Source organism: Bufo gargarizans, chromosome 10 (assembly GCF_014858855.1).
Source record: "Bufo gargarizans isolate SCDJY-AF-19 chromosome 10, ASM1485885v1, whole genome shotgun sequence".
Taxonomy (NCBI): Eukaryota; Metazoa; Chordata; class Amphibia; order Anura; family Bufonidae; genus Bufo; species Bufo gargarizans.
Window position 1 is genome coordinate 21977126 of NC_058089.1, and position 15290 is coordinate 21992415.

Sequence of the window (15290 nt, forward strand, 5' to 3'; positions counted from 1 at the left end):
TTTTTGTAAGGCTTTTTCTACAATCTGTCATTGTGATGGTCTTGTGGGGGGGTGGTGGTGGAATCAGTAGTTGGGGTGTTCTAGTCAACTATTGTTTGATGGTCAGTTTAGTTTGTTACGTAAAAAAAAAAAAAGAAAGGACAAAAAAAAAAAATAGTCAGACTTGATCATGTTTAAACTATGCTTGTGAACATAATGTATATTTTATGTGCCTGCCTAAAAGGAAATTAATAAAAAGATATCAGATTAAAAAATAATAAAACTACTAAGTGCCAGAAGCCACTTACCTGCTCTCTGCCACAGCGGCCATGTCACTGCTGAAGCCAGTCATTGGCTACAGCAGAGCATGTGAGCGTGCCTATGCTGCGCCAGAAGTAAACCACTGTGGGAACTGTAACATGGAGACCCGAAGGCAGCGCAGATGATCACTGCAGAGGAGAGCAGTTAAGTATGAACCCTTGGCTTAGTGAGGCAGGCTGCAGGCGCCTCGAAAAAGGTTGTTTTAAGTCAGCTTTCCTTGCTCAGGGCTCGGAGCAGACACCGCTTCCACAGAAATCATTGAAAGCACTTTGCTTTACACTGAGAGTTTTGCACTTTTTGTGGCTGTAAATGCTAGAATGTAAAAGTTCAGAAACGTCAATTTAATACATTTCCACCCCGAGTTCAAAAATGACCAAACTGCCTCAGATGAAGAAATTGCAGATTTCATAAAGATGCCCACTACCGTTAGGAAAGAATTGGGCAAACAAGATGCAATTGTTGCACACAAACAGTTAAACTGTTCAAGGGACCTGATGCATAAGACTGCGAATGACTTTGCTATATTTTAGACAGATAAAGCTTTAGGTGTAAAAAGGATTGGTAGCCAGAGGTTGCACTGTAGTCACTGTCACACTGGGCCTGAAGAAATACGCTTGAGACTTTACTGTGACATCTGTCACAGAGACATAAAAATACAGCTGCCAATGCGATCACTTGATCACCCTGGATGCCGGCCGGGGCCGTGCTGCGGACCGCACTCCATAGTGCTTCTGTGGAGTTTCTTGCCTCCGTTCCGCACAGACCATCCGGATTGTGGACCAATTCAAATGAATGCGTCCGTATCTGTGATGTGTGCTCGCCGTTCTGGCACCGCGCGTGCATGAGCCCTTATTCAAAGTGTACAAAAGTATTACTGTACTGCGGCACGAAACAACGTAATAACCAATGAGTGCGCTCGTGTACTCAGCAAGATGGCAGGCCGGGTTTTCACAGACCGTGGTCCACGTATGTGTGAATGAGGCCTAATGGTGCTGCCACACGTTCAGTATTTTGATGCAGTTTTTGAAACCAAAACCAGGAGTCGCTTTAAAAAATATATAAAAAAATAAATAAAATTTATATCTGTCCTTAATACTTTCTCTCCTTTTATGATCCACTCAATTTTGGCTTCCTAAACTGTATAAAAAAAAAAAAAACTGACTCTGTGGCAGCACCCTAAGGTTATGGCCTAATATGCTAAAAGGCAGTCTATTGCTGCAGAGGATTTAGGGAGACCACATATTTCAAAGGTCATTTATCCATTTATTTTTAGGAGTGCCACTGCATTCCCTTCCCCTGGCAATAATGACAGTGTATATCGTCTGCATTTAGAATGCACAAGGCAGCTTTTAGGAGCACCACAAACACGCAGGATCCCCCTAATATAATCAAACTGAAAGGTGAAAGCCTGCAGAATTTGATAGATGTAAAGTTTAAAAGGGGTTGTCCCATCTCATCACTTCCATAGGACTCGGCGCCGGACCCTAGTGGGTGAGATTATGGAAACACATGAACGGACAGTCGATCTGCTGTTTCTGTAGCTCCCATAGAAGTGAATGGGAGCTACGCAAACAGTATAGCGGCACAAGCTATGCTTCCGTAACTCCGGCTCGCAGCAAGTCCTAACTAGCCGTGGAAATGTCGAGATTGGACAACCCCTTTAAGGAAAGGAAATGTGAGGATTTATGAATAAATCATAATTTCTTGACTTAATTTAGTAGTACTGCGAGAGACAACACTTTAGAGGGATTTTAAACCTTTGCACGCTACTGTATGTATTAGGTTGGAGCACAAGTGACTTAGGATTTATTAGGACCCCAACAGTCTTTGCTGCCGTACTCAACTGACCCAATAGATGTGAAGTCTGTAAATGAGGCCCAACCAGTTTCTTTAGCGGACAGTGGCTCTTCAGTGCTCCATACATCAGATCCCACTGAATCCAGACCAGCTACATGTGCAGTTTCCATTGGGATATCAAAATTTGCCGGCCAGTTACTTGCTAAAAAGGGAAAGATAAAAACCCAGATTAATAGTTAGCAAATTTAAATATTTATTTTTTATTTTTATGTGCATTAAAAGAATTTAAAAAAAGTTAAGACCAAATAACACACAGGGGTTATCAGGTTTGCTTTGAAGCACCATGTGACAGATGGTACCAAAACACTGTAGTTAAAGGGGTTTGTACAGGATTATACATACAAAGCAGATTTCTTCCATAAACAGCCACTCTGTAATGAATAAGTATAAGTAGCAATACCAGATAACCCATGGATAGGTGTGGCAAACTTCATGGAAGAGTGCAGCCATGTTGTTCTACTCTTGTACAACCCCTTATAGCAACCTGTCTGCTAGCATCTGCCCATGTGCATCGAAATCACAAGATCTTCAAGAGGTCAGCATCACACTCACAGGAAGCATCAAACCAATGTTTTAGAAAGAGGATTGTACCCAGAAGGAAACACTTTACATATATGGTGAGAAGGTAAAAAGTCTATGGGGGAAATTGCTCAGCTGATCTCAAGACCTGTGATCCAACAAGTTCTATTTACACCAACTAGCCCACCTAGATATGGGACTTTCACAATCGTCCCCAGAGGAAAAGTGGTTGGTTGCCTAAATTTTGATGGCAGTCCTACTACTAATTGCTAGGCATTGGGATAAAAGGAATTTTGGGATAGGGCCTCATGCACACAGCAGTCGTGCGGCCGTTACGTGCATTGGGGACTGCAATTCACAGGCAACATCCGTGCGTCGGCCAGGACGGATCAAGACCCATTCAACTTGAATGGGTCCATGATCTGCTTGCACCATAAAAATAAATAGAACATGTTCTATTTTTTTTGCGGTGCGGAGGCACGGACAAAAACGCCACGGAAGCACTAGGTAGTGCTTCCGTGCCTCAGTTCCGCACCGCTGCTCCGGATTACGGACCCATTCAAGTGAATGGGTTCGCATCTGTGATGCAGGGAGCACAAGGCTGTGTGCATGAGGCCTAAGGCTGTGGAAAATCTAGTAAATACTTGCTAGGAAGACAAATTTTGGTTATAGGATAATTCTAAAAAGGTTAAAAAGAAAAATTCAGAAGAATTGGAACTGGTTAAAGACCGGCTAATAAGACATTGACTTAGGTGTAAGATATTAAAGGGGTTTTCAGAGATTTTTTTTTAACTGATGACCTATCAGTTTGAAAGGGCACCAGTGTTCACAGTAGCACCACAGCCTTCTCCATGCTCACCAAGTACAGCGCCGCACATTGTATAGCAGCTTTTATTGGTATCCCGCTCAGCCCCATTCATGTCAATGGGGCTGAGCAGCTCCTAGGCCGATGAACATGACATTTGACCTAGGAAAAGCTGAAATAAGGCTGCGTCGCTACGACAACCATCTGTGCCTTCTCAAACAGTTGATCGGGGGCCCTGGGTGTCGGACCCCCAACAATCAGATACTAATGACTATTGTGAGTTTCAACGAAGATAAACAGCTGGCACTCCACTAGTCATGCGTGGTGCAGGTGTCAGGGTCGGCGACTCGCAAATGCACAAAGGAAAAGACCAGCACTCGCTGAAATAGATGCAATACTTTTTTTTATTGCCACATGAAGGAACCAAGTAACATGTTTCGACTAATCGCTCGAAACGCGTCACTATTTCAGCGAGTGCTGGTCTTTTTCTTTGTGTATTGTGAGTTTCAGTCAGTTATCTTTAGCATTACTGAAATAAGTACTTTAAACTAACCTTCATTAGCATCCACCTCCATCTTGTCCTCTTGGTTGACTGTGCTCGATTCAAATAATCCCTGCTTGACGGAGTCCTCCTCCTCAGAATCTGTGCTCTCCTCACTGTCTGTGCTTCCTGAGCTATAGGAACAAATGGTTATACTGGAGATGCACTGCATATTTAGGATAAGGGCACAAGCAACAAACGTTTGCATGGCTGCATGAAAAAACTTAAGGGGATTCAGAAACTGCTATCATGTTAAAGATGGATTTGGATGCGTTGGTGAGGAGCAATAAATAAAAAAAGTGATGTGAGCATGGGGACATAGCTAAGGGCTGGTAGAGTGTCAACCTGTCAAATGAAAGAGGATGTGTAAAAGTTTCAGGGCTCAGCAGGAGTGTCAATCAGTCCTATGTTGGCATACAAGAAGAAGCCAGTGAACATTCACACCCAGTGCTCCAACAATCATTCCTGCAGCATAAACCAGGAGCATATGACATCTGAAGGGGGACCCTGTAGCCATTCTCCATTACAGAAAAGGGCTGAAAAACCAGCCTGAGACGTCCCCCTAATCATAGGGTTGTCAAGCAGGCCGAGAAGAGGGGTTAGGATGCAGAGAGGGCATTGTTATACTTCTTGGTCTTCAGGACCATTATATACCCTCGTTTCAGTCAGGTCACCCGCTCCGCAAATATTCCTTTGGGAGGGGAGAGAATACTGGAGGAGGTGAAGGTGCACATATGAGTGCTGTATTCCCCAACGCACGAACAGGATACATGGCTATTGTAAAAAGCCATATGGCAGCCATGTATGCAATAAAGCTGCAGGAGAAAAAAAAATATGAAAAAAACATTTGGGAAACCTTTCCTTGTAATGTGCTGAAAGGATCCAAACTACTACTGGTCACCATATTAAGTCTACCAGAAAGCAGCCTTAGGTTTCAGAGATTAGCACATACTTTCATATAACTATATATCCCCAAATTCAGCAACTTTTAGATATTTTACTCAACTACTTACATATTCCTCGTAAACAAAAAAAATTGGGCTACACAGTGACTTCTTGTGGCAGAGAAGTCACGCAATGTTTGTTTTTTGTTTTTTTAAATTACATAGTCGATGGTGTCACACTGCTGGATTTTTGTGCGAAAGTCGTGCTACAGAACAACAGCACTGCCTGTCATTACATTTTTTATTTTATTTTTGTAATGTGCGACATTTGATGCCGTATAGTTGAACACTTTGTTGCACAACATCGTGTAGCCCTAGCCTGATAGTAAGGGCCTACTTTGGTGCATATTAGCTCATTAAAAAAATGAAATAAAAGGGAAGGTGCTAATCTACTGACCACAGATTTTTTTACCTAGTGCATACATTTTTTTGTAAATCGGAGTGCCTTTTATTTGTGCCTAAACTGCTCTTAGTCTGATGTACGTAAGGAAATGTTTAGCAGCAGCTCAATCAATGGGGACCATCAATTCCATGAGTCTTTCCATTTCAAATACCTGGATCTTCTTTGTGTATCTTGTGTGAAGGCAAGGTTTTTCTCCTCCCAGATATCTTCCTCATCGGATCCTCCATCATCAAACTGTTGTATTCTTTCCTTGCAGCAAGCTTCAAACAAGGCTATGTTTGCCTAACAGAACAAAGAAATGTTTTCAAATTTGTCCGTGGATCAAAATCATGTTTTGTTTTGTTTTAACATAAAGGGACTGAATTTTGCTTGCTTTATATTTGCAGCCATTTTAAGAACAATTTAACTTCAGATCTTTAGTAGCTGCCCTTTCCTTTGGATAGGTCTGTGGAAGGTGGGGACTGTATTCTGATGCAGGAACTCAGACTTTAGAATGGAAATATTCCCAAGCCAGTTTTGTCCAATTCAGATAGCCCATAAGTTTTTGACATGACCGATTATGCATAGGAAAGCTATTCCATGTGGGTTACACTCGCTAGATATCATGAGAAACTCAGTCTACAAATTTTCAGACTTTCTGGCTACGTTTTTCTCTAAAGTGTGTAAGTGGCAAACTGATAACATCTACATTTTACTTACGCTTTCATTTGCATTGAGAGGGAAGTTTATGTCCGAGACACGGTTAAATGAAACGCTGTAACAGAAAAGAGTTGCGTGCACAAAAGAGAAAACGTAAAAAAGACATTCAAAACATCAGCGGTAAATGAGACAATGTGAGCTCAATATCAGTAACACCAACTCCTAACTATACATGGAGCCATTCCTTTTCAGTGAATATCCGTTTCAGATACTGGAAAACTGTACAACTTAGAGGACTGAAAGCACAGACATTTGTCGCATTAGGCTACGCTCACATGGCTTACAGGCCATGTACACCATTGAGGGCAATTTTTTTCATGATTGCATTTTACTCATTGAGGGCTAAATAATTTTTTCAACTGATCTTTATTAAAAATATTCAGCCTGTCACAAAGGGTTACTAACTGTTTTTCTAGCTGTGTGACTAGTACTTTGACTTTGTGTTGGTCATCTAACAACCCTTATCTCTAAAATTACTAAGCGGTCAAACTTATTTAAGCCACATTCTCATCAGTAAGATAAGGATTGAGCTACTCATATCTCTGGTTTGGCTTTGTATTGTTTAAGAGCTGGCATTCCAAGCTTTCAAACAATACCAGACTGACAGCAATATCTTCAGTACTTGGGAAGATATCATTGTTAGATATCAGCATACAATGAATACACCTGAAAATGAAAGTAAAAACAGGTTTTACCTGCAATTATTCCCGACTTGATTTCTAACAGTGATATGTCCTGTTTAGCTCGGTCATTTTGGTCAGGTATTAAAATGGCTGGAATACCAGCTTTCAAACAGGACCAGTCCCCATGCTTCTAGCTGCTACCCATCAGAAGATAACAGCTAAAGCAGCCGCCCCCCCCACTTGTCAGAGCCCAGCTCGGACAGAACAGTTAGGTAGTTCATGAGTGTGAGTATATATGTATATATGTATATATATAAAATTATTTTTACCTCAGGAGTACAATGCAGTAATAAAAAATAAATAAAGGTGTACATAGCCCTTAAAGTGTACCTGTCTTATTTCTGTAATGTGTAGGGGCAGTAATCCTGACCATTTTTGTAATATACTTTAACCCATTCAGTACCAGCGCCGTAGATGTACAGCGCTGGCTACTGTGGCTTAAATACCAGTGCTGTAGTACTACTGATCCCTGATAGGGCGGGTGCAGAAGCTGGCCCGCCTGATCAGCTGCAGGGGTCTGGAAGGGACTGATAGCCGGACCCCAGCTGTATGCGCCGGCATCAGAAAAACACTGATGCCGGCGCATTAATGCTAGATGTGCCGCACGTGCGGTGTGTGTAGAGGGGGGGGAAGCACCTATCGGGTCCTCACGCTCCTATGACAGGGACCCGATTGCTTGGTCAGCAGCTCAATGCCTTCCTTAGGGTCCATTCACACATCTGCAATTTTGTTTTGCATTTTGCGGAACAGAACTGAGGACCCATTTCTATGGGGCCGCACTATGTGCTGCTCGAATCCAGAATTGCGGACGGGCACTTCTGTTCCTGAAAAAACTAGAACATGTCCTATTCTTGACCGCAATTGCGGACAAGATTAGGCATTTTCTATTAAGTGCCGGTGATGGGCGGTCCGCAAAATACGGAACGCACATTGCCGTGTCCGTGTTTTGCGGATCCGTGAATGGACCCTTAGGCATCGTGGCTGCCTTCCTGTAAGCCTGTGAGATCCAGCCCCCTGGATTTAACAGGCAAGCAGGCTGAAGTGTATTACATTGAGCAATGCACTTACAGCCAATGCATTACAATACAGAAGTATTGTAATGCATTGTACAGGGGATCAGACCCCCAAAAGTTTAAGTCCCAGAGTGGGACAAAAAATAGTGAAAATAAAAAATAAAAATTGTTTTGCGTAAAAACTAAGTTTTTTTTCCAAAAAAATAAATAAAAATTTTCCTTTAATTCTTGTGGAACACCTCAAGGGTTAACAAAGTTTGTAACATAAGTTTTAAATAAGTTGAGGGGTGTAGTTTCTAAGGCTACTTTCACACTTGCGTTCGGGGCTCCACTTGTGAGTTCCATTTGAAGGCTCTCACAAGCGGCCCCGAACGCATCCGTCCAGCCCTAATGCATTCTAAGTGGATGCGGATCCGCTCAGAATGCATCAGTCTGGCACACGCTTGCAGCGTTCGGGTGTCCGCCTGGCCGTGCGGAGGCAAACGGATCCGTCCAGACTTACAATGGAAGTCAATGGGGGCGGATACGTTCAAAGGTGCATTTTTCAAACGGATCCGCCCCTCATTGACTTTCAATGTAAAGTCTGGACGGATCAGTTTGCATTATCATGAACAAAAAAAATAAAAAAAAAATTTTGTTCATGGTAATGCAAACGGATCCGTTCTGAACAGATCTAAGTGTTTGCATTATAGGTGCGGATCTGTCTGTGCAGATACCAGACAGATGCGCACCTAAACGCTGGTGTGAAAGTAGCCTAAAATGGGGTCATTTATGGGTGGTTTCCATTACACAAGCCCCCCAAAAATTAAAAAACTTTATAACTGAATTGGAGCTTTAAAAAATTGTTTTGAAATATTTGAAAAATTGCTTCTAAAATTCAAAGTCTTCTAACAGCCTAAAAAATTTAGTTACATTTCCAAAATTATGCCAACATAAAGTAGGCATATAGGGAATGTTTCAGAATGGCTTTGATAAGTAAAAGCGTTCCAAAGTTATTACCACAAAGACATCAGATTCGCAAAAAAAAAAAAATGGCCTGAGCTGGAAGGTAAAAACTGGCCCGGGGTAGAAGGGGTTAAATCCACTGTGGAAAACGTCAGTTTTCTGTGGCATAATCTGCATTCAACACCAGACATCTTCCCATTCATTTTAATGGGAAAACCACCACTATGTGCACATGGATGTGTGTTTTTTTCACCTACTTAAGCCTCTTGCACACTACCCTATGCCCTCTGAGATGTATGGTCCCGTGAGCGGGCCATATGTCCCGTAGCAGCATTGATCTTGCGCACGGGAGCGCACAGCATCATAGATTACACTGATGCTGTGCACGCCAGGCCACCCGCGGGGCTATTGTCCCGCACTCAAGATCATGAGTGCAGGACAATAGATCTGTGGGAGGCCTGACGTGCACAGCATCATAGTAATCTATGATGCTGTGTGCTCCCGTGAGCATGATCAATGCCGCTCCAGGACATATGGCCCGCTCACGGACCGTATGTCTCGGAGGGCATAGGGTCGTGTGCAAGAGGCCTAATTGAAACTGTTTGCATAGGCACATAGCTGTGGTTCACCTGATTAAAACAGTTTCTTTTGTTGATCTGAGGCCCCGTTAGAGTTCATACTTTTTTTCTAATATGTAAATTAGGCCTTTGGTGCAATGAGGGCATCGCCCTTGCTCTTATGGCACCCAAGCTCCACTCCTTTCTGTGACCAGGCAGTGAAAGCAGACACTAGCAGATCGCTAGTGTCAGTCAGCGAAAAAATCTCAAAATCTGGTGGTAGAAACCCTTTAAAGGACTTTCCCTGAGTGTTTAGTAATGGTGACCTATCCTCAGGATAGGTCACTAGTATATGATCAGGGAGGCTGCCGCGGGCTACTTGCCCCTTACCAAGTGCAGATCCATCACTGCGCCTAGGCAATTTGACCAATGAACGTGACATCACTGGCCAAGAAAAAGGCCGCAGCTCTCACTGGAGCACAGTGGCCTCTACAAAATGCTGACTGGTGGGGCTGCTAGCGATCAGATTATTTTTGATGACCTCACCTCAGGGTAGGTCATCAGTATTAAACACCCGTACAACCCCTTTAACACTTGACAGAAAGCACGTCAATTTTTTGCAAACTGCTCTCAGATCTTATGGGACGGTTGAGACAACAAATCTGCCACATGCAAATTTATCATTAGGCAAGGGCTCCGTGGTGACTTTCTGGGGAGCACACCGCGGCGGTCCAGAGGGCTATGTTGGGTTGTTTGCATCTGTGAAACGAAGCTGGCACTTTGGAGTTGTAGTGAAGCCGTAGCGGTCGAGGTGCAGTTAAAAAACAAAAATGCAGTTTTGAGGAAGTTTTCACAGGTGAAATATATATCACCATGTGTGAAAATACTCTAGACCAGGGTTCCACAACTCCAGTCCTCAGGGCCCACTTGCCGGTCAGGATTTAGGAGTATCCCACAGAATGAATACCTGTGGTAAATCCTGATGGATAGACACTATATCAGCTGCCCAATACTAAGGAAATCCTGAAAACATGACCGGCAGGTGGGCCCTGAGGACTGGAGTTGGGGACCACTGCTCTAGACTAGTGCAATGTACAGTACAGACCGAAAGTTTGGACACACCTTCTCATTCAAAGAGTTTTCTTTATTTTCATGACTATGAAAATTGTAGATTCACACTGAAGGCATCAAAACTATGAATTAACACATGTGGAATTATATACATAACAAAAAAGTGTGAAACTGAAAATATGTCATTCTAGGTTCTTCAAAGTAGCCACATTTTGCTTTGATTACTGCTTTGCACACTCTTGGCATTCTCTTGTTGAGGTTCAAGAGGTAGTCACCTGAAATGGTCTTCCAACAGTCTTGAAGGAGTTCCCAGAGATGCTTAGCACTTGTTGGCCCTTTTCTGCGTCACACAAAGTCACAGTGGTTGGAACCAAAGATCTCAAATTTGGACTCATCAGACCAAAGCACAGATTTCCACTGGTCTAGTGTCCATTCTTTGTGTTCTTTAGCCCAAACAAGTCTCTTCTGCTTGTTGCCTGTCCTTAGCAGTGGTTTCCTAGCAGATATTCTACCATGAAGGCCTGATTCACACAGTCTCCTCTTAACAGTTGTTCTAGAGATGTGTCTGCTGCTAGAACTCTGTGTGGCATTGACCTGGTCTCTAATCTGAGCTGCTGTTATCCTGCGATTTCTGAGGCTGGTGACTCGGATGATTTTATCCTCCGCAGCAGAGGTGACTCTTGGTCTTCCTTTCCTGGGGCGGTCCGCATGTGAGCCAGTTTCTTTGTAGCGCTTGATGGTTTTTGTGACTGCACTTGGGGACACTTTCAAAGTTTTCCCAATTTTTCGGACTGACTGACCTTCATTTCTTAAATGTAATGATGGCCACTTGTTTTTCTTTACTTAGCTGATTTTTTCTTGCCATAATACAAATTCTAACAGTCTATTCAGTAGGACTATCAGCTGTGTATCCACCTGACTTCTCCACAACGCAACTGATGGTCCCAACCCCATTTATAAGGCAAGAAATCCCACTTATTAAACCTGACAGGGCACACCTGTGAAGTGAAAACCATTTCAGGTGACTACCTCTTGAAGCTCATCAAGAGAATGCCAAGAGTGTGCAAAGCAGTAATCAAAGCAAAAGGTGGCTACTTTGAAGAACCTAGAATATGACATATTTTCAGTTTCACACTTTTTGTTATGTATATAATTCCACATGTGTTAATTCATAGTTTTGATGCCTTCAGTGTGAATCTACAATTTTCATAGTCATGAAAATAAAGAAAACTCTTTGAATGAGAAGGTGTGTCCAAACTTTTGGTCTGTACTGTATGCCGTTACCAAATATATGCTCAGAGGCTCAGTGACTGCACAGCATCAAAAGATCGATCTTATACCCACCACCATCTACCCAATCATAGAAATTGATGGCAGTGAAGGAAAGGTGGCATAATTTGAGGAAGACACAACCATTAGTATGGTTAACAGCTGTGCAGCTTGTGTTTAGCAGCATTAAGGCAGGTGCTCAAGACCTGCAAATCCATTCACCAGATGTTGATTAGTAAATGTGATTTTGATCCAAGCAGAGAAACCAGTGCAGAAGCAAGATAAAGACCATAGCCATTACCAAGATCACCAGACACCCCCCTCCCCAAAACCAGATGGTAAAATCACAGAGTCATACTCACTTCCCAATGTCATCTTGGTCAGCAAACTTCTCATCATTGAAGCCAAACTGGTCAATAAAATTGGACGTCATTTGTTGCATCTGATAATCAGAAAAGGCCTGGCAAACCCAGGACCAACAACAGTGGTATAACATATATACTAGACTGCTCCTCAAACATGCTATTCATTAGGTGGTTTCTCTAGACATGTGGCAGATATGGAGGACATCCTAAAAACAGACAGTGTCTGTTATTGCAGTGAAAGATGCTCATTTCTAACTTTGCAGTAATAGGCATAACTCCGGTGTAATATTACAAAAAGTAAATACATTTTGTCTGATTCCCTGCTGTACAATGACTAGGCCAAAAGATGATCTGTTAATAGTGGTTCAGTCATTGGATGGTGTGAGCTAAGTGATGTTATTTCACTATGGAGGATTTGACGTTGCAGCCTAGTTATCACTGTCGACTGGTTAGATGCTGTGGCTGGGAACTGAGAGGGAGGGGGGGGGGGGGGGGGGCGGAGAGTGGGTGTGGTGTCAGGGACTCCTTTCCTTCTATTCTCTACATGTTCCCAAGGTGGACAAGTCACAGTAGCCTTTAAGAGCCAGTGCAACCACTGCAGCCACCCGATTTCATTAATGTCTGCCCACAAAAAAATAAAATAAAATAATTTGTTGCCAGCAAATGTGTTCCGCTATACTGTAGCCAGATACAAATGACCTATCAGAGATACACTGAGCGCAAATGTATATCTGAAGAAATTACAGGGGGAAGGCAGACTACTAAATCCATGAACCATAACGTCTGTGCTAACCTGCTGTATGGAAGAATCTTGTGAGAATCCTGGATCTTTAAATTCTATTTCATCATCACTGGAGGAGTGGATGTGTCGCGTTGTCACCTGAGGGCGAAAAATAAACCCGACACATTTACAAGATGTAAGGGTGTACGTCGCTCGTTTGTGTTAATTTTCAGGCACATGCAAAAAAAAAAAAAAAAACGTAAGGGTAGGACGCCAGAGGCGCCACAGGTCCACTGCAAAACCTTAAGGCCCCTTTCACACGGGCGAGTTTTCCATGCGGGTGCGATGCGTGCGGTGAACGCATTGCACCCGCACTGAATCCTGACCCATTCATTTCTATGGGGCTGTGCACATGTGCAGTGATTTTCACGCATCACTTGCTCTATATTGTCCGATTTTCACGCGACGCAGGCCCCATAGAAGAAGTGAATGGGAAGCGTGAAAATCGCATAGCATCCGCAAACAAGTGCGGATGCGGTGCGATTTTCACGCACGGTTGCTAGGAGACGATCGGGATGGAGACCCGATCATTATTATTTTCCCTTATAACATGGTTATAAAGGGAAAATAATAGCATTCTGAATACAGAATGCATAGTAAAAACAGCGCTGGAGGGGTTAAAAATAAATAAATAATTTAACTCACCTTAGTCCACTTGATCGCGAAGCCCGGCATCTCCTTGTCTCCTTTGCTGAACAGGACCTGGGGTGAGCATTAAATACAGGTAAAGGACCTTTGATGACGTCACTCCGGTCATCACAAGGTACGTCACATGATCATTTACCATGGTGATTCACCATGGTAAAAGACCATGTGATGACCGGAGTGACATCAAAGGTCCTTTACCTGTATTTAATGCTCACCACAGGTCCTATTCAACAAAGGAGACACAAGGAGATGCCGGGCTTCGCGATCAAGTGGACTAAAGGGAGTTAAAAAAAAAAAATTTAACCCCTCCAGCGCTGTTTTACTATGCATTCTGTATTCAGAATGCTATTATTTTCCCTTATAACCATGTTATAAGGGAAAATAATACAATCTTCAGAGCATCAATCCCAAGCCCGAACTTCTGTGAAGTACGGGTTTGGGTACCAAACATGCACGATTTTTCTCACGCGAGTGCAAAACGCATGACAATGTTTTGCACTCGCGTGGAAAAATCGCGCATTTTCCCGCACCGCACGCGCCTCTTATCCGGGCAAAAAAAATGACGCCCATGTGAAAGAGGCCTAAGTGTTTCTCGTGGAACGGTGCCATGGATTTCACCGTTACTACAGTGAAATCGATTAAATCTGCAGTGAAACTGACAATAGAATGAGCATGCCATGGATCTGTAAATCCATTGCAAGCTCGCTTTCCTGAGATTTGTAAAGTCACATTTACTTGAATGGTACTGTGGATTTTACCTGCATGAATATAAAACCCACAGCAGATGTCCCCTTTGAGGCAAATTTCAGATGTGTTCATTTTGGGCCACACGCACCGTGTGTTATTTTCCAGCCTGAACTCTGCTCTTGTAACATGGACTCATGGCATTTTTGCGATTTATAATCCTGTGGGTCCATGCTAGGGATGAGCAAATCGATTTGCTCAAAACTTCGCTTTAATGCTGTACGGAGATCCATCTCTGTACAGCCTTAAAAATTATGGGCTCCAGCGAGGAAAATGTGTTATCACCGAAGTCTTGTGGGAATTCGGCTTCAGTACTGAAGCAGGCTTCGGATTCCGGTTTTAAAATGGTTAAAAATGAGTCTTGCGAGACTTGTGATAAGTTATTTCAACTTGCCAGAGCCCATACATTTGAATACTGTACAGAGACGAATCTCCGTACAGCATTCAAACGAAGTTTTGACCGAAGAGACTTCAGGTAAGGATCCAAAGCTTGCTTCACTCATCACTAGTTCCTGCCCAACTTACGCTGTAATGAATTGTACTCACAAAGCAGCCAGTACAATTTACTACAGAAGAGATCGATGTATTATAATGCCCCGAGTCTGCATGAATATATTCTGAGAATAGGTGATAAAATGCTGTTAATGGGAAAACTCCTTTTCTATCCTATTTGGACAGATATCCATTTTAAAAGGTAATATTGTAGTTAGTTTATACCAACATATTAGAAAACCTGTGAAGCATACATGTTACACAACTTGCATAACTTGTGTTTCTGGGCGCCTGTATAGGATTTGCCAAATTCCAAATAAGTGGAGTCATCACCAGCAAAAATCTATTGTTGAAACTACGCAAACTACCGTATAGGCTTTCCCATCTGTACAAAATGACTTCACACAGGCAGTCAAATGCTGCCATGTGCAAGTGGCCTTAGACTGCAGATGCGTTCCAGGCTTCATGAACACCTAAGAAATCATACAAACAGTGCAGAAACCTACTAGATCTACGGTGTTCCTCTTGTTTATTTCTCCTAAGGAGCTCGTGCAAAAGGTCTCCCATTTTTCCTGAGCTTCAGTTGGCAGTTCTGTAGAGACAAGGGAAAGTGTTAAGTCACTAGCTTAAAAGGGGGTTTCCAGGGCATATATA

The 15290-nt window shown here is 42.8% G+C and overlaps 1 protein-coding gene across 4 annotated transcripts in view; it reads right to left on the bottom strand.

The window, feature by feature from the left end:
- PPP6R3 (protein phosphatase 6 regulatory subunit 3) overlaps positions 1-15290 on the bottom strand; it is an 82275-nt gene that overhangs the window by 17859 nt on the left and 49126 nt on the right. For 2 of the 4 annotated variants that reach the window (XM_044270793.1, XM_044270791.1), the window contains 7 exons: positions 15143-15228; positions 12765-12851; positions 11969-12066; positions 6069-6123; positions 5521-5651; positions 4035-4156; positions 2149-2299 (listed from right to left, as the gene is read on the bottom strand). In XM_044270793.1, coding sequence (XP_044126728.1) covers positions 2149-2299; positions 4035-4156; positions 5521-5651; positions 6069-6123; positions 11969-12066; positions 12765-12851; positions 15143-15228 — 730 coding nt within the window. The remainder of the gene's footprint in view (positions 1-2148; positions 2300-4034; positions 4157-5520; positions 5652-6068; positions 6124-11968; positions 12067-12764; positions 12852-15142; positions 15229-15290) is intronic. The other 2 variants (XM_044270794.1, XM_044270792.1) reach the window with 2 other exon arrangements.